The sequence below is a fragment of the Citrus clementina genome, unplaced genomic scaffold, assembly GCF_000493195.1.
Source record: "Citrus clementina cultivar Clemenules unplaced genomic scaffold, Citrus_clementina_v1.0 scaffold_3, whole genome shotgun sequence".
NCBI classification, from domain to species: domain Eukaryota; kingdom Viridiplantae; phylum Streptophyta; class Magnoliopsida; order Sapindales; family Rutaceae; genus Citrus; species Citrus x clementina.
In genome coordinates this window covers 23332771-23354923 of record NW_006262339.1, presented here as the reverse complement: position 1 = coordinate 23354923, position 22153 = coordinate 23332771, and the positions used below count along the sequence as shown (strand labels likewise).

Here is a 22153-nt window from a genome sequence, read left to right as displayed (position 1 = left end):
ATTAACATTCTAATTTTTAAATTATCATCAACATTATTACTTATTTGTTTAGTAACCTCTGCAAATTGAAATAGAAAAAAAAGTAAATTAAAGTATAAAAGATTTTATATAGAAAATTTTGACAAAAAGTTATTATAAGAATGGAGTGCAAAATTTTTTATTTTCCCTTCGAAATATGACAAAAAGTTAATAATCCCAAACAGTTTTCTTCGATCCTGCAGTAAAGCAAAAAATCAATGGATAAACAAAATCCATATACTACTTAGGTAATCTAACTATTCTATTATTTATAGGCAGATTTTATAGAAGTCCATAAAACTTAATTCATATTTAAAGCTAGCTCAAAAATTAAGGATTGTCTCAAAATTATATTATTACTTCAGTATCTATATCTATTATTGAAGTGAGATATTTTTTCAATCACTCTAGTCAGAATAGACTACTCTTTTTGTCTAATTTTTACCACATGATAAGATAGTATTTGTAGCCCCACTTGTACATGAAGATACCATCTATCAATGCTCACGAACAATATTCAAAAGCTTATGTTATCAGTATAATAACTATTCTCAGTTGACTGTGGGACCTATCAGCTGCATGTCAAGACTCAAGGTTAATGTTGCAACATTATCCACTGCCTCTAAAACAAGGGCTTCAACGTCGGTGGTGAGTCAGCCTGGCCGAAAAGCAAGGTAAAAGATGCATTCAACGAACGATAAGTGAAACTTTTTGTACTATTATGCCATGTGGGATGACTCAAGAATAGGGAATTGAACCGGACTCAATAGTATTTGTAAGGCTATATCACAATGAGAAGAAACAATACTTTCCAATAACTTTATGTAACACATCAAATCTTCAGTTAATAAGTTGTTGCAAATTTCCTTATATTAAAAACTTCATTTCTAAAATTTTAAATGTCTTGTCAAAAAGTGGCGTTCAGAACGGCGATTTTAACGGCCGCCAAAGCCGATGTTTAAAGCAAGCTTTTAAAATTCAATGTTTGCCACTACTTCCTGATTTGTCACAATTTTTTGTCGGGCAGCAAAACAACCAAGGACACGAGCATCGGATTGTTTTTGTAATAATTGTTTACTATCAACATGTCGATTTCCAATTGGCTGACTTGGCAAAATGAACAAGGCATTTGTTGGTGCTAATGTACCGCCTGTTGCCAACTACTAATTTTTTTTTATATATGTATGTATCCAAAATATATATATTTTTTTAATATGGTATCCAAAATAATGTTGATCATGAATCATGTCGTTAAGTATCAAAATGGAAAGTGACCACCAATCAAATGGCACCATTCAATCTCTCTCTCTCTCTTTTCAAGGTGACATAAGTCTGTAAATTTCTAATAGAAGTTGGCACATAGCAATATAGTGATTAATGGAAGAAAGTTTTCATGGCTTTAGTTTATGATTTTAGTTTGCTAAATCATTCTTTTGTTAGATTTGTTTCACTTTTGGAAAGATCTAAATAGTTGGCGTGGTGATTATAGGTTTCGAGACTACACAATATTTTTTTTTCATCACAAATTTAGATTCTATATTGATTGAAGAATAATGTTAGTTATCCTTAATTTTTTTATCGCAAGTTTCATTAATCTAAATGATGTGTTATTTATCGAGTGTTTGATAATTCTTTACAAGATTTAAGTGAATTCACTATATGATTTTACCAAATAATTAATGAATGTTACATTATTTGAAATAATTTTTTAAGATAAAAAATTTAAAATGTATAGCACTACTCTTTTATTGAATCTATATGAGTTTTGAAGGAACCGTAACTTGAGCATTATAGCCCAAATTATTCTTTATTTATTATAGTTCTTTCTTTTATGGGGTGCCTATCAGGATCTGATGGGGATGTATACATACTAGTTGATTCAATTTGTTAGGATTTTTTTTCCCGAATGGTACTAATTAAACAGGCAGTGAGTATAGACATGCATAAGAAATTTTTTTTTTATACATTTTGGAAAAAAAAAAAGATATAACAGGCCTAATTAATCTTGGTCTAATCTTCATTATGAAAAAATTAAATTGGGAGTGTGCATAAAATTAAATTAAGTATAGTGTGCTAGTTAGTTTAATTTGTAAAATCTCTAATAATGTAACGAGTTCTATTAATAGCAAAATTAGGAAGGGTTCAACTTAAATATGAAAAGGGTGAGGGTGCTAGAATGAATAGGTGATTTGTAATTGATGTGCGCAAGAAATGAATACCACCCATCTCACTATCTCAGAGTTTACAGATAAAATGGATCAGGTTGATCTGAACACATTCAATGTATATGGATGTCATATTTATGCATCTTGTTTGTAATTTGCAGCTTATAAAAAGGTCATCTCATCACATTTGTTTTTTGGACCAATCGTTTGCTACACTCAGTGCTCGTATGACATGTAGTTAATTGCTTCATTATCTTTTACTAATAAATTAAAAAAAATTCAGTTAATTATTACAGCGTCATTTAAAGATATATTTATATAAGATTCAGTCTTCTTAGACTAATTAATTAGCATACCTGACCGAGTTAAGGCCTGTTAAATGCCATTCTTATTTTTTGGATAACTTAAAATTGACAAATAATGAAACTTACGGACAAAGATGTTTGGTTTAGCTGATGTTACATGCATACCCCGTTTAACGTGTGCTTGAAATATTCGTTTTGGGGATTAATACCTGATTAACATCTGCTTTGCGTAAAACAGATGATTAATTCATTAGATCACCACTGCGAATTTTTAAAAGTTAATTAGCATTTATAAATTAATTGTAATTAACATAAAGTAATCGTATATAATTTCACTTTAAAACCCCTATATAGTTGTTGCACTCTCTGCACTGAAACCACATCACCATTTATAAATGAACTGGAAACAACATGTGATTTTCTTTTAAGTACATTTAATTATTTTTTTTCCTAAGTGGAAGTAACACAATTCAAAATCTCAGGGGTGTAAATTGCAATTCTAAATTAAAGGAACAATGAAAGATACGTAGGTTTTATATTTTAAAAGTTTAACACTATGGGGATGACGGTCAAAGTAATTGACAAAGTCAATGTTCAAACAAGAACTAACACACTCATAATAGTTATCATATATAATCTTTTGTGATTGGGTTTATTGACTGGATAAAAAAGGTATTGGGGTAGGAATGTCATACCATCAGTCATAATTTCGGAATTGAATAATAATGTATATATGGGTGGGTTATTTAATCTCACTAATTTTCTTTCAACATCTACATTTTTTAAATTAAAATTATAACATATTACTTAATTCACTAATTCTCAAAAATCACAACCATTGAATCTTTGATTTACTACTTTCTCTCTCTATTGTAATTATGGTCAAAACTTAAACCAATTTCTCTCTCTTTCAATTTTTTTCTTTTTTTTTTCTTTCTATCTAAAATCAACTTGTCTTTCTCTTAGTTTTCCCTATAATATTAGCAATTTTTAGGCCAAAACTACTTTGCATCATGGGTTTGGTACCCCACTCGTTTGTCATTTACCAAAGTCAGCGTTAGATTTTATCTGACGGCTACAAAAGATACACATAGAGAATTATGAGTAACTTGAGAAATAGGTTAGGAGCCGGTCACCTGGTGGAAAACAATTGATTGAAAAAGAGCACATGTAATCGATTAGAAGTTTTTAAGTTTTTTGACAGCTTACGCATTTAAACAATTAACAAACCGAGATATACAGCTAATGGTAGCAAACAACTTTTTGCAAGAGAGAGAAATTGGTTTTTGCAAGCGTGCTAGTATTGGTTGGACTAAGATTGATACAAAATTTCTCATAATTATGTCTTAAATATTTGCAAATGATCTGGTTATGTATTGCCAAGCATAATATATTCCCATTTTCCACTTCTTCCTGCCATTCTCTATTTTACAACCAAGCCTAACATCTTATACCCATTTATGCTTTTTCATGCCTACCCAACTCCCACCAACTCTGCAACCTTATAAAGCTGGTCGAGTAAAGCATGTTGTTGCTGAGAAATCTATTCACCCCCTAGACCTAAATCCTTCTGTTTTGTTGCTTCCATCAAACTTTTTTGTAGAAGATGTTGAGAAAGAAAATGCACATTTTGAAGAAAAATCCATTTGTTGTTGATGGTTTCTGTCTTTCTGAGTAAGAACTCATGGCGTGGATCAGAGAATGGTAGTTTGGGGATGTTAGGAGAGGAAAGGTCTAAACTTCCTAATGAGTTGTGGCGCTTTGATTGTGGCTGTGGTGGTGATGGTGTTCCTGGTGCAGAGGATAAGCACTCAAAGGCAAAAGAAAGTTTGGATTTTGACGATGCTGAGACTGTACTTGTTGGTGATTCATAAATATCTGAGGATAAAAAAAACTACATCTTCAACCGGTTACCCATTTTCCAAATGTTAAATCTCAGCCGTTAAATATCATTCTTCACAATCTAAAGGGTCATTGGCTATAAGACAAATGATTAGGGTACTAAACCCATGATGCAAGGTAGCTGGACCTCCAATTTTTATATGTTATTATCATCTAGAGTTTGTGCGTCTGAGATTTGACCAAAAAAAATCTAATAGATTCAAACTTTTATTTTTGATTTTATATGATTGATATTGATCTTTGCATTTTGTTTACATTACAATAGGGCTGAATTTGTTAATTTTTGAATAATTTCATTTGTTAAATACAATATTTATTTCATGCATCATGATAAATTTTGATGAGGCAATGAGTTGGAGGGAGAAAAAAATAAGATAAGATAAGTAATTGATCAAATTATATTTTTATAATAAAAATCTCAATTTAAAAAAGGTGCAGTAAGAAATTTAGTGGGTTCAAATAATACCATTATATATATAGGGATAATGAGATAACCACTAAAAATTGATCTTAAATTAAGTACAAAAATCTCTTGGACTTAACTCATATCCTTAAGCCAACTTTTGAGTATAAAATAAGGCCTAGAGGCTTATGTATTGTAACAGCCAAATATGCTATCATCCATAATATAAATTGATATATAAATTAAAGATGAATTCAATTTATCCCATCTAAAATAACAATCTTCAATTTATTTCCTAAGGTTCTAAAATCATCAACTTACCTTTGTTCTTATTCAACATATGAGAATAAATAAGTGGGACACTTTGATGAATTTTTTTTTTAGTTGTTCTTAACAATAAATAGGATAAATTGACTTTTTTAGAATTTCAAGGGGTAAATTGAAAATTGTCATTTTATGAGGGAGATATATAAATCAAAATTTACACATAAGATAAAAATTTACTACTTTTTAAATATACACTGGTATTCCTCTATGTTAAGACATGAAAAAAATGGGTAAAAGCTCGTTTAATTTGTATATTTTAATGTTAGTATCTATTTAGTCTCTCTATTTTTAAAAGCATCTCAAAATATTGTTGTCGTTAAATTAATGACACCTTTGCCATTGCTTTTTGTTATTTTGCTTGCTTTTACAATATTACCCTCTTATAATAATGTTTCTTTTTTTAGACATTAATAAAAATTAAATACCAATTTAACCCCATAAAATAAAATGAAAACAAAAAGAATATATATTAATATTTGTGGAACACTCTACTGAGGTTCTTATTAATGTCCAAAAAATTGGCAATTTAATTTTTTTACAGTATTAATTTTTTTCGGACATGCGTGAGCTTCCACAAAAATTAATATATATTCTTTTTATTTTTATCTATTTCTTGGGGTTAAATTGGTAATTTATTTTTTAATGTTTATTAATGTCCAAAAAGTAAACATTATTGCAAGAGGATAATATTTAAAAGCAAGCAAAAAAGAACAGAAAATAACAGCAACAATGTTAATAGTATAATGACAGGAAAGTTTTTAGGTACTTTTAAAAATATAGAGACTAAACGAGTACTAACCTCATAATTTAATGATTAAATGAGCTTTTACCTCTAAAAAATATATAATGCCTTGTATACAACTAGTGCCTAAAGGTGTCTTATTATGGATTGGTCCTAGACTTTAATAAAATCCAGAATTCTAGAGGACATCCTCACTTTATTAAAATGAGAATGCCACTAAAAAAAAAAAATCCCAGTTTTTAATGTATTTAAATATGTAAATTTTTTAATTTAATTGATATCCTCACTTTGTTAAAGTGAGTATGTTCTTAAGTAATCCTAATGTAGGCAGGTTTGCTCAGGCAGATGTAGAAATAGTACTTTAAGATTGATTATGTGTCCAAGGCTTATTTATATATTGGTAAAGTATTTAAGTGCTATTGTATCATATGGTATAATAGTATAATAGGCATTACCCTATTAATAGCACTCCTACACTTTTAATATGCAAAAACTGTCATTGCAAAATGTCTCTATATGTATAGAGTACTAATCTAGTGCATAACCATGACTTTATTAAAGTTTGAAAAAACTATTAAGCTATATGTTTAATAGTAGACTTAAATTATATAACTTAATAGCTTTTTGAGACTTTAAAAATCTAGGATTTTAAATTGTACTATATATATATATATATATATATATATATATATATATATATATATATATTAGGTGCAGATACCTAAATATTGATTTCATGTAGTAGATTCAATATTATACCTTGATATAATAGTAAACATGAAATCTGCATTTTTGCATTCGCATAAGAGAAAAACTATATATATATAGAAATTATATAGTTTAAAATTTTAGACTTTACCAAAATTTGAAAGAGATATTACACCATAACTTTTCCAAATTTTAATAAAGTTCAAGGTGCTAAACTAATATATATATATATATATTAATAATGATTTAGTTAGACTTCTAAATTTTATTAAAATCTAAAAAGACTATGGTGTAATAGTATAATAGAATTACGCTATCTCTAATAACTTTCTCAAATTTTAACAATATTTAAAATCCTGTCCTGGCTAATTTCTACACGTATCGACACCCAAATGATATCATTGCATTTTGGACTTCGGAAAAATTAAATATCATGGGTAGAGATAAAAGTGTAACTTTGAGGACAAGGGAATCTCCTAAAACACAATTAAAAGCACAAAAAATAGTGGAACTAATTAATGCTGCACTCTCTCTGACCCGTATCAATAGATGACATAATGATCTATCAAAATTCATCAATGGCCATTGTTTGGTTAGACATGTATCCAGGAAATTAAAGATTTTCTGGTTTCTATAGAGATAAACTGTGGGGCCGACTTCATTCGCTAAGTTTTTAACGAGGAAATATATATAATGGGCCCTGCCATTTAGTTGAGTCAACTCAACGAGGAGATAGGGGGAAAAGGAAGGGGAAAAAAAAAAAAAGGTAAAATGAAAGCATCGACAACGAGGAATGGCAAGATAACATTATAAATACGATGCTACCCACTTATTAGGTTGTCTCAAACTCAGAAAAGAAGTCTCTAAGCTTGCTACTAGCAAGAGAGCAAAAGCATTTGGCTTCAGCATTAAGTGATTCTTGAGTAAAATAAACAGCAAATTAATATGGATAGTGTGGAGAAGACAAGAGAGCTGGAAAGAGATTCCATGTTGTCTTTGGATGTTGATGAAACGGCTGTTGATTGGAGAGGCAGGCCATGCAAAGCTAACAAGCATGGTGGCATGACTGCTGCTGTTTTTGTTCTTGGTCTCTCTCCCTATCTCTCACTAGCTCTTTAACAAATTTCTTTCAAATATTAGTGGTTTAATTTAATTTAATTGCTTTTATTGTGATATATTTATTATTATTATTATTGGTGAGTGTAACAGGTCTTCAAGCATTTGAAATGACGGCAATTGCAGCTGTTGGAAACAATCTCATAACCTATGTGTTCAATGAGATGCACTTTCCTTTATCAAAATCAGCCAATATAGTCACAAACTTTATAGGAACTGTCTTTCTTCTCTCTCTTTTTGGTGGGTTCCTCTCAGATTCTTATCTTGGTAGCTTTTGGACAATGTTGATCTTTGGTTTTGTGGAGCTCTCTGTAAGTACTTTCTTTTCAAGCATAGTATCTATTATTTTTGCATTTTATAGATTCTTGTCTCCCTTGAGATCTCAAACACATCTGCAAGGTGATCTTATAACACTAACAATCAATTCCAAAAAGGATTCAGTAGTCTAATTATTGTTATCTAATCATTCCATTCTTATACAAACAAAAAGTTCAATTGACACAATCTATATAATTTATTTACAAAAGAATATTTATCTGTGCTATTATTTGTTTTAGGGTTTCATATTATTGTCTGTTCAAGCCCATCTCCCACAATTGAGGCCATCTCCATGCAACATGCTCACTGACACTGACGGAACCCAAAATTGTCAAGAAGCGAAGGGCTATAAAGCTTTGATACTATATTTAGCACTTTACTTGGTGGCTCTAGGCAGTGGGTGCTTAAAACCTAACATAATTTCCCATGGAGCTGATCAATTCAAAAAGCAAGAATCCAAAAAGCTCTCCACTTACTTCAATGTTGCATATTTTGCTTTCTGCATGGGACAGCTTATTGCCCTAACATTACTTGTTTGGGTCCAGACTCACTCTGGAATGGACATTGGATTTGGTGTCTCAGCAGCCGCTATGGCTGTGGGATTAATCAGCTTGATTTTTGGAATATTTGTTTATAGAAATAAGTCGCCCCGTGGAAGCATCTTTACCCCAATTGCTCAAGTAAAATCTCTATGCTTTTCTCTTTTCATTGAAAGAGATTTCAGATCTTAGTTCTTTTAATTTATTAAGCTAAGCCTTTTCTTCCTCTAGGTTTATTTATCTCTAGTTTTGTTAAGAAAATTTATATTTTATAATTGCATCTTTAACTAACTAATTCTTTCTTTGTTTTGGTAGTTTCTGTAAAGTAGAAACATGTACTTAAATTAAGAATTATTTCTAGTTCTTTTTGTATAAATTTATATAAGCTTGTCTTTCTACTTCCTTTTGCCCACTTTTTACAGTATGTTATTTAACGTTGTCTGATTATTATTATTATTGTTATTATTTTGAATATTCGGAATGATTTTGTATTGCAGTTTGGATTCTATCTGATGTTTCAATCTAGTGCAGTATACAAAGTAGTTTACTCTTTAGTGTTTCTGTTTTTTTTTTTAAATTTTTTCTGTTAGTTCTTGAGACCTTATTTAGATTCCAAGTTAAACAAAACCGTCTAATTAATTTAGAGCTAAACAATTTTGTGTACATTATTTGAATAAGGTAGTTGTGTCTCTATATTACTCACTTTTAAATTTCCAATTTAAAATTTGCAAAAGTCATATTTAGTAGTTCTTAATTTTTTTTTATTAATACTTAAGACGCATCTCTCTGAGTTGTTTCTAATTCATGATTCATTTTTTTTTTCTTTTTAGGTTTTTGTGGCTGCAATAACAAAAAGAAAGCAAATATGCCCATCAAATACATATATCCTCCATGGAAGCCAAACTAATATTGCTACAAACCGCGTTTTAGCCACCTCACCTAACAACAGGAACCTCCTACATACCGAAAAGTTCAGGTGGGGTAGAAAATTTTTTTAAAGCAGATTATATGCTGTTAAAATTTTGAACAAAAAGGTGAATTTGTAAAGTGTTTGTCTTAGCTTTTCTTCAAGCCTTCTTGCCCTACAAGGATTCACAAGAAAAAGAATATGTTATAATTGTGTTTCACATACATGTTCACCTGTCTGAACTTTTGTTTTCAAACTTTTAATTTTAAAATTCTGGAGTACTAATGAACCAATTGGTATAATTATTTGATGATTCAAAAATATTGGGGTTGGAATCAAGTTATGGAAATTTTAGTTTACATCAATTTGCTTATTTACCGGGTCAAGTTTTTATGTTTAATGGTGACTTGGAATGGTATTAGAGTTAATTTGACCAAAAGATCATGTGCGCGTGCAAATTTCCTGTGGTACATCTTTATTTGGCTTTATTTCTATTTTCTATTTCTTTTTGGTTGGTTTCCATACTGTATTTCTTTTTGTCATGCTTGAGAACTTGAAAAAAGTCTTGGAATTGGATGCGTAAAAATATAAAATCAAATCGATGTCATTTTGACTGTCTTTTAGGACACCCAATTCCGACAAATCAAAAATTTTCTTTTATTTCTGATAGGGCTTAGTCGACATAAAAACATGTTTGGGATCGATTATATTTCTTAAAAAAATTATATCATGCATTTTGCAGATTTCTTGACAAAGCCTGCATAAAGGTCCAAGATGGAGCAAATGAGAGTCCGTGGAAACTATGCACAGTGACACAAGTTGAGCAAGTGAAGATAATAATGTCTGTAGTCCCCATATTTGCTTGCACCATAATTTTCAATACCATTTTGGCTCAGCTCCAAACATTCTCAGTTCAACAAGGAAGTGCCATGGACAATAAAATCACAAACCGTTTCCAAATCCCTCCTGCTTCTCTTCAAGCCATCCCTTACATCTTGCTCATCTTTGTAGTCCCTTTATACGAAATCGTTTTCGTCCCCGTTGCATCGAAATTCACCAAGAAAGATTCAGGAATTTCCCCTCTACAAAGGGTTGGAGTTGGACTTTTTGTTGCAACTTTCTCAATGGTTGCAGCTGCCCTAATAGAGAAAAAAAGAAGAACCGCAGCTTTAAATTCCAATCAAATTCTCTCAATCTTTTGGATTGCTCCACAATTCTTAATCTTTGGACTCTCAGAAATGTTCACAGCAGTAGGGCTCATAGAATTCTTCTACAAACAATCATTGGAAGGGATGCAGTCATTTTTGACAGCAATGACATATTGCTCATACTCATTTGGATTCTATTTGAGCTCCCTTCTTGTTTCACTTGTCAACAAAATTACATCAAGAACTAGCTCTTCAGCTCACGGGTGGCTAAGTGATAATGATCTCAACAAAGATAGGCTCGATCTTTTTTATTGGCTTTTAGCTGCACTCAGCCTCATCAACTTTTTCAATTATCTTTTTTGGTCTAGATGGTATTCTTATAATCCATCTTTATCTCCTACTACAACACCACATGAATCTCATGGAGAAGACTTGGAGAATCAAAGCCTCAACAACAATATCTCAAAGCACATTCTTAGAGCTGACAATTAATTATAATCTTTCTAGAATATGATAATATACCAACATTATTATATGTCTTTGTAATGATTATTATCCTTGTTTTATTTAGGTAATTGTGATCAAGAGGCAAACCCTTAGGTGAATGACGATAATCTTTGACCCACTTAGTATTTAAATTAGTTTTTCTGCTCATTTTTCTCTTAATTTTGTAATAACAATTGATCTTGTAATTGTGGACTAGTGATGGTGGTCCCTAAAGTCTTGTAGTTTCTGGTTCACTTATTCCAAAAATCTATGAGAAAATCAGGTTTGATTCCCATCAACCACTAGATTCAATGCACATTCTCTCCGTTCCTAAACTGTTGCTGCCTAAGCTTTGTAATTTGTATGGTCATTTATGACAATCTTGGTCGGCCCGCTTCTCATTTTTCTCTTTTTGATGAAAAAGGAAAGAATGTAAGTGGTGGGGTTTTGCTTTGTGCTTTAAATTAGGTAGAATTATGAATATATCCTTTTAATATATATATATATATAATCGTACATACTATTACTAATGCATATAAGAACCATGTGAATAAAGTAAAAAACAGAGGAAAAGATTAAAAATTGAAACCACTTTGGCCATTTTCTTATTATACTGTTAAACATTACTGCCACAATCTTGTTTTTTTTTTTTTTTTTCCAATTCCTTCATATCTCACAAAGAAACATGTCCATACTTGTTTGTGTTGTTGTCAGCTCTTGAGCTGGTGCTTGATCAATAGCTATCCTCCTAACACTACTGGCTATAAGAAATCACTTTTCATTCATGATTTTGCAAAAAGACTTTGATTTTATGGTCCCCGTAAGCATCAACAAAAAATGGCCCAATGCTCTACTTCTATATATCTAGAAGTCAAGAAGTAAATAATGGTTAATTAAAACACAATGCATTAATTGCAGCTTAACTCACTAACATTACCTAACTTTTTTTAAAAAAAAATTAGTAGAGATAATTGAAACATTTTCTTTTGCCTGGTCTGGCTGTAGCATTGGGCTTAGAAGAGCTTCCAACGTTGGGCTTTTTGAGGCTCATTTCACTTTAAGACCTGGACTCGGACTCAAACCCTTTTAGAAGCTTTATGATTTTATTTTATTTTTTTAATATCTAAGGTTTACTAATTTTATGATCAAATAAAATTAATGCTTAAATTACTGAAATCAAGTTAGTTTCTCTCTAATCTCCATGACAAACTAAAGACCCATTTTGGGCATCGCTTTTAAACCTATAACTGTTTGAACCGATCTATATTATATTAGTAAACGTCTGTATATTATGAATCTTTCATCAAACTCACCCAGTTATTATCCCCATCTTTAATAAATAAATTCTATTTTCTTTTAAACTCAATTTGATTAAAGCTAGCATGCAGATACGTACAAAATTTTCGCTGTAATTTTTTTGTCCTTTAATTCTTTTTTCATTTACAAAACAATTTATTACTTAAAACAGTCACACACGCTGCATGAGAACTAAATTCAACACTAACTGGAGTTAGGTCTCGGGCTTAATAACCACGTGGCATGTAGCCTAAAGGTTGTATTTTTCATTTTTCAATCCCCCTTTTTCAATTTTCCTATACACATGGCATGTTACAATCAACATGGGGCCTGCCACGTGCGTATTACAGAAGCAACACGTGGCACGGAGCCTGATGTTCAAATTCATAAGCTAGCTATTAGCTCCACTTGATCAATAATGGCTATAACAACACAGCTGGCCAGATAAAGTCAAAGACTACGAGAAATGTTCTAAACTAACCTATTAAGTAGAGAGCCATCACTGTAGAACTGAGATTTGATTATGTTAGAATAAGTAAAGTCTGACCCTATTCAATTATTCGACACAAATTATTAAATTTAATATAATTATTAAATAAATCAAATACAAGTTTATATGAATTTTTTTATGTTTAGTGTTAAAGTTTTTAACCTGTTTATCTATTAATGACATAATTATATTTTTTATTCAAAATTAATTTATAAGTTCTCATTATCAAAACTTAAATATTAGATAAAATTTTTTTTTTTTCTTTTTTAGAGAATGATGAACATATACATGATGCTTTATTTATAAAATTCTATATAGATTTAGGATGCGTTTGGGATTAAGGTTGAACAATTGTAACTTAAAAATTACAGCACTAAAGTATTTGGTAAACACTATCTGCTATAACTTGAAAGTTATGTTGATATGATTTTTCACTTGTATCATGAAAAATCTATTATATCTTTAATAATTTTTTCAAAATTATTATTTAAAATTTATATTTACTACAAATTATTAACTTTTGTTTCATAATTATAACTTTTTTTTCCATAACAATTGTGCCTTAAAAGTTACAGCACCTCAATTCCAAACAGGACCTTAGTATAAATATAGGATATTTTGATATATATATGTGTGTGTGTGTGTGTGTGTATTTCATTGATCTATTAATGCCCAAACTCTCCATTTTGTACCATCAGAACTTGCTGGATAAGTCAAATGATATATATATAACCCATTAATTATTGTTGTCAAGTTAAAGTCTCAATATTTGGACACAATTAATAAAAAAGTATAGGTCAGTCTAAATTTAACACGATATCAATACGACCCAATGACCTATTTTACTAGTTCTAATTCCGTAATACCAAAATGAAAATTGATACAAATTGGATGCTAATTAAAATAAATATCTATAAAATGAGGGGTACAAATGTAAAATTAAAAGAAAATGGCCAAATTTGAAATTGATGCTTACTTTTCAATATCTATTCCCCTAGTCCACTTAGCAAAAACAAGTTAGCTCCACCCGTATTAACATCCTATGTCTTTGGCCCACATGGTGGCCATTGCGGAGCAACAATTGGAAAGCTCATGGTACCCAACCATTTAATTAATTGGTGAGGATAAAAGTTCGTTTAGTCTCTATATTTTGAGGTTAGTGTCCGTTTAGTCCTTATATTTTTAAAAATACCTCAAAACATCCCTATCATTAAATTATTGACATTCTTGCCATTACCTTTTGTTCATTTTGACTTATTTTTACAATATTACCCTATTACAGTAATGTTCCTTTTTTTAAACATTATTAAAAAGAAAAATTAAATTACTAGTTTAACACCAAAAAATAAAATAAAAATAATATATATATTAATTTTTGTGGAACACTTTGGTGAGAAGTTAAAATATTGATTTTTTTTAAAAACGATAACTTAATTTTTTACAAAATTAATTTTTTTTGACACACATGAGCTTCCACAAAAATTAATATATATCTTTTTTGTTTTTTATTTTATTTTTTGTTTTAATTTGATAATCCAATTTTTTTATTAATATCTAAAAAAGAATTATTACTGTAAGAGTGTAAAATTATAAAAGCATTCTAAAAAAAAATAATAATGGCATAAGTGTCAATATTTAATAGTAAGGACGTTTTAAGGTATTCTTAAAAATATAGGGATCAAATGGGCACTAAGCTCATAATATAGAGACTAAACAAGATTTTACCCAATTGGTGACACATGTAAATGATTAGACATAAGGTTTTTTTCCCCTCCCCTTTGAATTGTTACCATCAATAAACTATACATAACTATTAATAGAACATATATAATTATAGTACAATTAAGAGTTCTAGGGAACACATCTAGTAAATTTACAATAATTAACGGCAAGATCTCTATTTTTATGTTTATACATCTGAAAGGAATTTAGATCTATCGAAAATAGATGTAGGGAATTAAAAAATTAAAAATTAATTACTTAATTAATTTTTTCAGAAGTACTGTGTTGCTGTTATTGTTCACCGCAACTGTTCACAGTTACTGTTCATGTTATTGTTCATTCGCATAAAAAAATATTGATTTTTTAAAAACACAATAAAATGCAGAAAATAAATGACATGGAGATTTTTACGTGGTTCGAATTAATCAATCCTACATCCACGAGGCCACGCCCAGATGAAAAGCAATTCACTAAGTTGAGATGTTACAACCTATGGATTTACCTAACTTAAGACTCTCATTTACAGTTTATCACCATACAGTTTACTCAACCTTAGAATGCATCTGCTTCTCTTGAATAATTTCTACCCCTCTTGATCCACGATCCTCAAGGCACTTCGCAAAGTGATCAATAGCAATTCTTCAATTCTTCAATGTCTAGTGATTTAAGATCTACATAGACTCTCCACAGAGATGAAAAGAAGATAAGAAAACAAATCAACACAATATTATGTGCCAAATCCGAATTCTCTAGGGAGGAGGTCGAATTTTGTTTCTTTCCTTTATGCTCTGTGTTGTGCGATCCAACTTCAATTGCGAAATACTTCTCTTTATATAGGCACTAAGGTTTCACCGAAATTGTAAGTCTTAAAAGACTTGGATTCTTTCCAAATAAGAGTTTATTTCCTCTTATAATTCTCATGAATCTGAATAGAATTAAATCTGATCTTTTTGTCTTACTTGTCTCCTAAGAAATATCTAGAGCATTTAATGACTTCCTTTTTGAACCAACTTCTTGCTCTAAATAGATCTCATGCACCAATTATAGAATCCCACCATTAAATTGACTTGCTAAAATAGACATCTAATTAAATTAGGAAATAAATATTCCTAATAAATTGGAATCTCACTAAATTAGGGAATTAATAAATTAATCCACATTACAAGATATACAATAAATAAATTTCTAATTTAACTAGACTTGCCATAAAATGCCAACTCTATAAATAATGGACTTAGCAACATCTATTTTCATTAATATTAGAAAAAATATATCCCTACTTATATTTATGAAAAAAAAAATTGATTACAAATACCTTTATGAGAGAACTCGAATTGGTGCCTTAAAACAGTTCCATGAGCATTGTTGAGATAACTATAATTAGGCCAAGGCCTTGGTGGCAATTTAACATGCAAGAACTAATAAACGCAAGGATTATTACTTGTACTTAGGACAAAAAGATTGGAGTAAAGCAATAGATAGCTAAAGCAAACTTGGAATAATATTATGTTAGAATAATAAATTTTTGGCGAAAACCATCACCTAAAATCTAGGAGCATTGATGTTATATCACCAAGAATTAATAATCGAATATGCAGGAACATATTTGAATCCATAATGCTAAAATACTCTCTAAAGTCATGTAGTTAGCCTTCTAGATCAACATGTTATTTAAGAGAATCATTTAACTTTCTCTGATGATGGGATGTGAGAAGAGAGTAGAATGTTGCGTGTTACCTGGCGATCGTAACTGCTTATATAGATAACTTTTCCAGTTATCATTAGGTATTCTTATTTCAAGTTACTATAGAAATAGAAATTACTATTAGGTTTTTACACGTTAAATGCCCACACCCTATTGAATACATTAATGCCCAATAAGTCCAATAATGAATTAAGGATCCAACAATATTGTATTATGAATTCAAGAATCTCCCACTTGGTCCGTATTTGTAACCTTTTAATTATGCTTTCATTAACCAAAATGTATCTATAACCAATTTGGTCCATCAATCATACTAACATATGATCAAAGCAGCCTTGATTACAAATGTTGTAATTCGACCCATCAATGGCCACTATGCCAATACAACTAAATGACATGGATCGCGATGTGGATGTGTAGCATGAAAATTTCATGCAATGTAATCTTCACATGCCTATTTCTAACTAGTCTACCTTAAACTTTAGTAAGATCAAATCATACAAAAATCAGAGTGTGAATAAACCAAAATTTTATTTCTGTAGAAAATAACTTTAACTATCCATAAACTAAAAAATGTTTATAGCATATAAAATCATAAACTCCCACTAAAATTGAACATCGTTTATTGACATGACACCCATACGAGCAGTATGTTCATGTAACATTTTGGGTGACAATCTCTTGGTAAGCGAATATGCAATCACAGAGTTTGTGTCGACGTGTTCTATAGATAACTTTCCATTTGTAACTCTTTCTTTAATAACTAGGAGCTTGATGTCTATATGCTTAGACTTCTTCAAGCTCATGTTGTTATTGGAATACAGCACTGCTGACTTATTGTCAATAAATAACTTAAGTGGTCTATTAATGCCATCTACTATACACTGTATATGACAAACTTTCGCAACCATATTTTGTGATTAGATGTCTCATAACATACTATAAACTCTGCTTCCATTATGGAAGAGGATATAATAGATTGTTTAGCACTCTTCTAGGAAACAACATCCCCAACTAACTGATAGATGTAACCCCAAGTGGATTTCATACTATCTTGGTATCCAGCAAAATTGGAGTCAATATACCTAATGATCTTAAGCTAATCCGACCTTCGATACATGAGCATGTATTATTTTGCTCTCTGTAAATAATTAAGAATTGCCTGGCTGCTTTTGAATGGTCTAATTTTAGATTGCTTAAATATCTATCGAACATCTCATTAACATACATAATATCATATGGTGTATAAATTTGAGCTTACATATGACTAACGTCTAAGGAATCTTCTACATTTTCTTTTCCTCAAAATTATTCCTAAGGCACTAATTAGGACTAAACATGTTTCCCTTAGCCACGTGTCTCCCTTAGCTACAAAGTATCAACTAGTTTACCATCTTGCATGACATTTCTCTTGAGAATTTTTTCAATATAACTCTTTTGTGATAGTCTTAGAATACTCTGGGAGTGATCCAAATGTACATTTATGTCAAAATAAAAGAGGCATCACCAAGATCTTGCATTTGAAAATTCTTTAGAAATCTCTTGATGTTGTGCAATAAGCCTATATCATTGTTGGCAAGCAAAATATCATCAACATATAAAACCAAAAAATATATTTGCTCCCATAGAAGTTATGGTATATGCAATCATTGACTAAATTCATTTTAAAACTGAGTGAGACGGTTACTTGATGAAACTTAAAATACCATTGTTGAGATGCTTGCTTAAGCTTATAAATGAATTTTTTAAGTTTGCAAACTATATTATTTGAGTCTCATTTTCTAGCTTCTTTATATAAATCTTCTCATCAGTATTATTATTAAGAAATGTTGTTTTCATATCCATCTAATCTAACTTAAGATTAAAGTACATCACTAATGCCATATGATCTTAAAAGAGTCTTTCAAAGAAAATGGAGAGAACATCTCTTTAGAGTCGATTCTTTCTTTTTGTGTAAAGCTCCTTACGATAAGATGCACCTTATACATTTTTACATGACCTTTTGAATTCCTTTCGGTCTTAAATATCCATTTGTAACTAATAGGTTTGTACTTTTTAGTAATAAGACAATATCCCATATGTCATTATCCTTCATAGACTTCATCTCCTCATTCATCAAATCAATATGCTTCTTAGAGTTAAAACTTTCCATGGCTTAATGAAAATTAATCGGATCATCTTCGATCACTCTAATGTCTACCTTATGATCACTCTGATGAAAATTAATTGGATCATCTTCTATCACTCTAATGTCTATCTTATGTTTTTTAAGAAATACAAAGTGGTCATCTAGCATTTCAATTTTCCTTTCTTTAGTAGATCTTCTTAATGACATAGGTTCTTGAGGTGATATTTTTTTTTTGTAGAATAATTTTTGGTATGGGGGTTCTTTAATATTATCTTGATATGTTGTGCCTTGAATAAGGCCAGGAATGAGATCCTGATCAATGCTTATAACACTTGTAAAAATATCAGTATATTTTTCTTCAAAGATAAAGTCCCTAACTGTATCTCTCCCTGCAAACTCGATATCCTTGAAGAACTAACATTTACTGAGGCAAAAATTGACTTAGCCCTGAGATTATAAAACTTATACCCCTTGGATCTTTCAGAGTATCCAATAAAATAGCATTTGATAAGGTTTTGGTTGTCGCTTTAGTTAGAACCCTGTTAAGGATATATGCTGTAGTCTTAAGTGCTTCTCCCTTGAGTGACTCTGGTAAGTATGACAAATCATACTCCTCACTATGTTCTTAAGCATTAATGCTAATCATTGTGGATGAACCTAACATAGTGTACTATAGGATGGTACTGCATTCCTCTAGGGATTCAGTAATGGTCTTGGACATTCTTCACTGAAACCATCATATCTGGATAGTATTTACCACTGCAATTAGATCTGACAATTTTTATGCTTTTACTGAGTTGATTTTCAACTTCAGCTTTAAAATTTTTAAACATATCAAAGGACCGTGACTTTTCATAAAGGAGATATATGTAACCACATCTACAAAAATCGTCAATGAACGTTATAAAATATTGTTGACTATTCTAAGTAATCATAGGAAATGTCCCACAAATATCCACATCTATAAGTTCTAAGATGTCCAAAGTCCTATTGGCTTTAAATCTCCTTTTATTGGTTTGTTTTCTCTTTATACAGTTAACACAAATATTAAAACCTATCAAATCTAATAGGTCGAGAATTCCATCTGTCACAAGTCTCTCTACTCTCCCTTAAAGATATGGCCTAATATCTTGTGCTATAATGCATTTGAATTCCCATATGTTAATTTTCTCTTTATATCTTATGCATTTAATTGCAAGAATTCATTAAATGAAGCAATTATAACAAGCAAATAATAGGGGTGGGCATCAGATCGAATTCAAATTTGCTTTCAAATCCGATCGGATATAATTTCTACAATCCGATCGAATTTGATTCGGATCGGATTGGATTCGGGTCAATCCGAATAATCCGATTAGATTGCACTGTACTAAAACAAAACTGAAAATGAAAAATCAAAACCCAATTCCCAAATCCCAATTTCCAAATGACAAAGCCACACACTACCGCCGCACGCCCTTGATGACCCAATCCACGACCACAAACCACACCACACCCATGGGCCACGACCTAACAAGCCAACCCACGACCATGTCGTCGACGACACAAACCGAACGAATTCGACACAAACCCAGCCGCCACGACGTCCTCTAGACCAGATCAGATTCGACACAAACCCAACTGGATCAGATTCAGCACAAACCCAGTTGTCGCGACGTCATCCAAACCCACGACGAGCAGCTGATAGCGATAGAAACCTCGCATTGTTCATGGTAATCCACTAATCCGACAACCCCCGATGATTTGTCTTGAAAGTTTGAATTTTTTTCTTGTTTATATGAATTGTCTTGATTATTCACAAAGTGATTTGGTTGCTTAGAAGTTAGAATATACATGCATGTATTTTATCAATACCGTTCCTATATTTTTTTTTAAAATTTAGTATTGTGTTTATTAATTACAAATTTCATTATTTTTTTGTGAGAATTGTAAAAAGGTCCCAAACCCGAATTAATCCGAATCCAAAATATAATCCGAACTTGAAATATAATCTAAATTTCAAACTCATTCGAATTTGATCCGAATCTGAAACTATCCGAAATATTCATCCGATTCGAATTAATTCGGATCGGATTGGGATCAGATTAAGGTTCGAATTGAATTCAGATGGATTTTTTTCTAATCCGAATTCGAAATTGCCCACCCTAGCAAATAAAGATTACAATCGCTTAATAAAGAATGGGAACCAACCGATTTTAAATCATAAAACAAACTGATTTTTGCATTCTCAAATAAATGTTTGATCAAGATGTAAATAAAATCTAGTCTTCAATAATAATCTAAATTTCCAATTACTTCAATTTCAATCTTCTTGCTATGGCATATAGATATATCTTGCACCATCACTAGGCTTTCAGGCGGGCAACCTTGAATGGACACATTGATATGAGTTGCAGCACAAGAAACTATCCACCATGTCTATTTTGTGCTGAAGTTAAATTAACCTTAAATAAACTAAATTAAAAAGCATACACTTCTTATCATGTCATGTGTGATAGTTGGTGCAATGCTTCTTCTTATGCCTTTCAGCCCCACAAACGAAATAAGTAATACCTTCTGGATGAGTCCGTTTATTTTAATATTTCTTTTTGAGGTACTGTATCTGTAGCTTCGTTATTCTTTTTCCTTTTCTTATATATCTTATTGAAATTAAACTTTTTAAGAGCATACATATTTCTGCCTTTTCATTCTTTACAAACCACTTTTTAATGTCGGCAAGGAACTTCTTAGCTATAGTTCTCTTTTTAAACATTGAACCCTGAATGTTTCCAAAATAGTCTTCTTTATTATGGTCATACACATGCGATTTGATTTCTTTTACCTTTTAAAATTCTTCTTATTATCAGAAGTACTTTTATCTATAAAAAGTGTGAAAGAATCAATCCTTAACACAAAGTCGGAATCCATGATTGCGAGTACTATTAAGATATTCTCTTGTCATGACTTGAAATTAGAGTCATTTAGCATAGGAATAGAATTAATGTTAGCAGTAATATTAGCAACAAAGAGCAATAAACAAATAAAACAAGCTCATACAAGTCTTAAAATAAAAATAAATTCAAACAAAGGTAAACCCATCCCGAGATATCGAACACTCTATTAATATTTTATCTTTGAACAAAATATTAATTTGTAAGTGATATCTTGGTGTAGTAATCAAACACGATAATAAGCATATATCAAATAATAAATCTTCCTTCGAGTCAATTAATTATTCACATGTAAAATCAAATAATCATCATGTGTTTATTACCACAGGTGCACTTGCAATTCTATTAAATATGGACATTCTTTTAAGCCGATCTATATTCACATAAATTACATACACACAATAATTTATATTCCAAAAAAATTAGTTTCCACAAGAGAGGCCACTTTAGTGACATGTTGCTTCAATTAATTCATATCAAAATATATTCAAACATACCAATATTTAAATTTAAGATAGTACCAAAAATTACACTTAAAAAATATTTTAGGTCAAAATCAAAATCAGTGGCCAACAATAAATTATTGACCAGTGAACCATCAATCGGGTCAGAGTTAAACCGGCTTGGGTTAAACCAACTTGATCATAAACCAGGCCAACCCGAATCTCTAACCCTAATCATTTTATTTTTTTAATTTTCTTTTTTTCTTGATGCGGCGGCTTTCTTTAATGCAGAGGCTTTCCTTATGCGACTTCACACGACTATTGCTTTTAACCAACCACTGTGACCTGTGGCTAC

At 30.7% G+C, this 22153-nt stretch overlaps 1 protein-coding gene across 1 annotated transcript; it reads left to right on the top strand.

Annotated features, from left to right (window-relative positions):
- The first annotated feature begins 7429 nt into the window (after nt 1–7429).
- LOC18047419 (protein NRT1/ PTR FAMILY 4.4) lies at nt 7430–11218 on the top strand. Its single transcript, XM_006441745.2, has 5 exons — nt 7430–7657; nt 7780–7997; nt 8244–8684; nt 9374–9519; nt 10193–11218. The coding sequence occupies exons 1-5, from the start codon at nt 7516–7518 to the stop codon at nt 11088–11090; spliced, it is 1845 nt and encodes a 614-aa protein (XP_006441808.1). The 5' UTR covers nt 7430–7515; the 3' UTR covers nt 11091–11218.
- Nucleotides 11219–22153: the final 10935 nt, after the last annotated feature.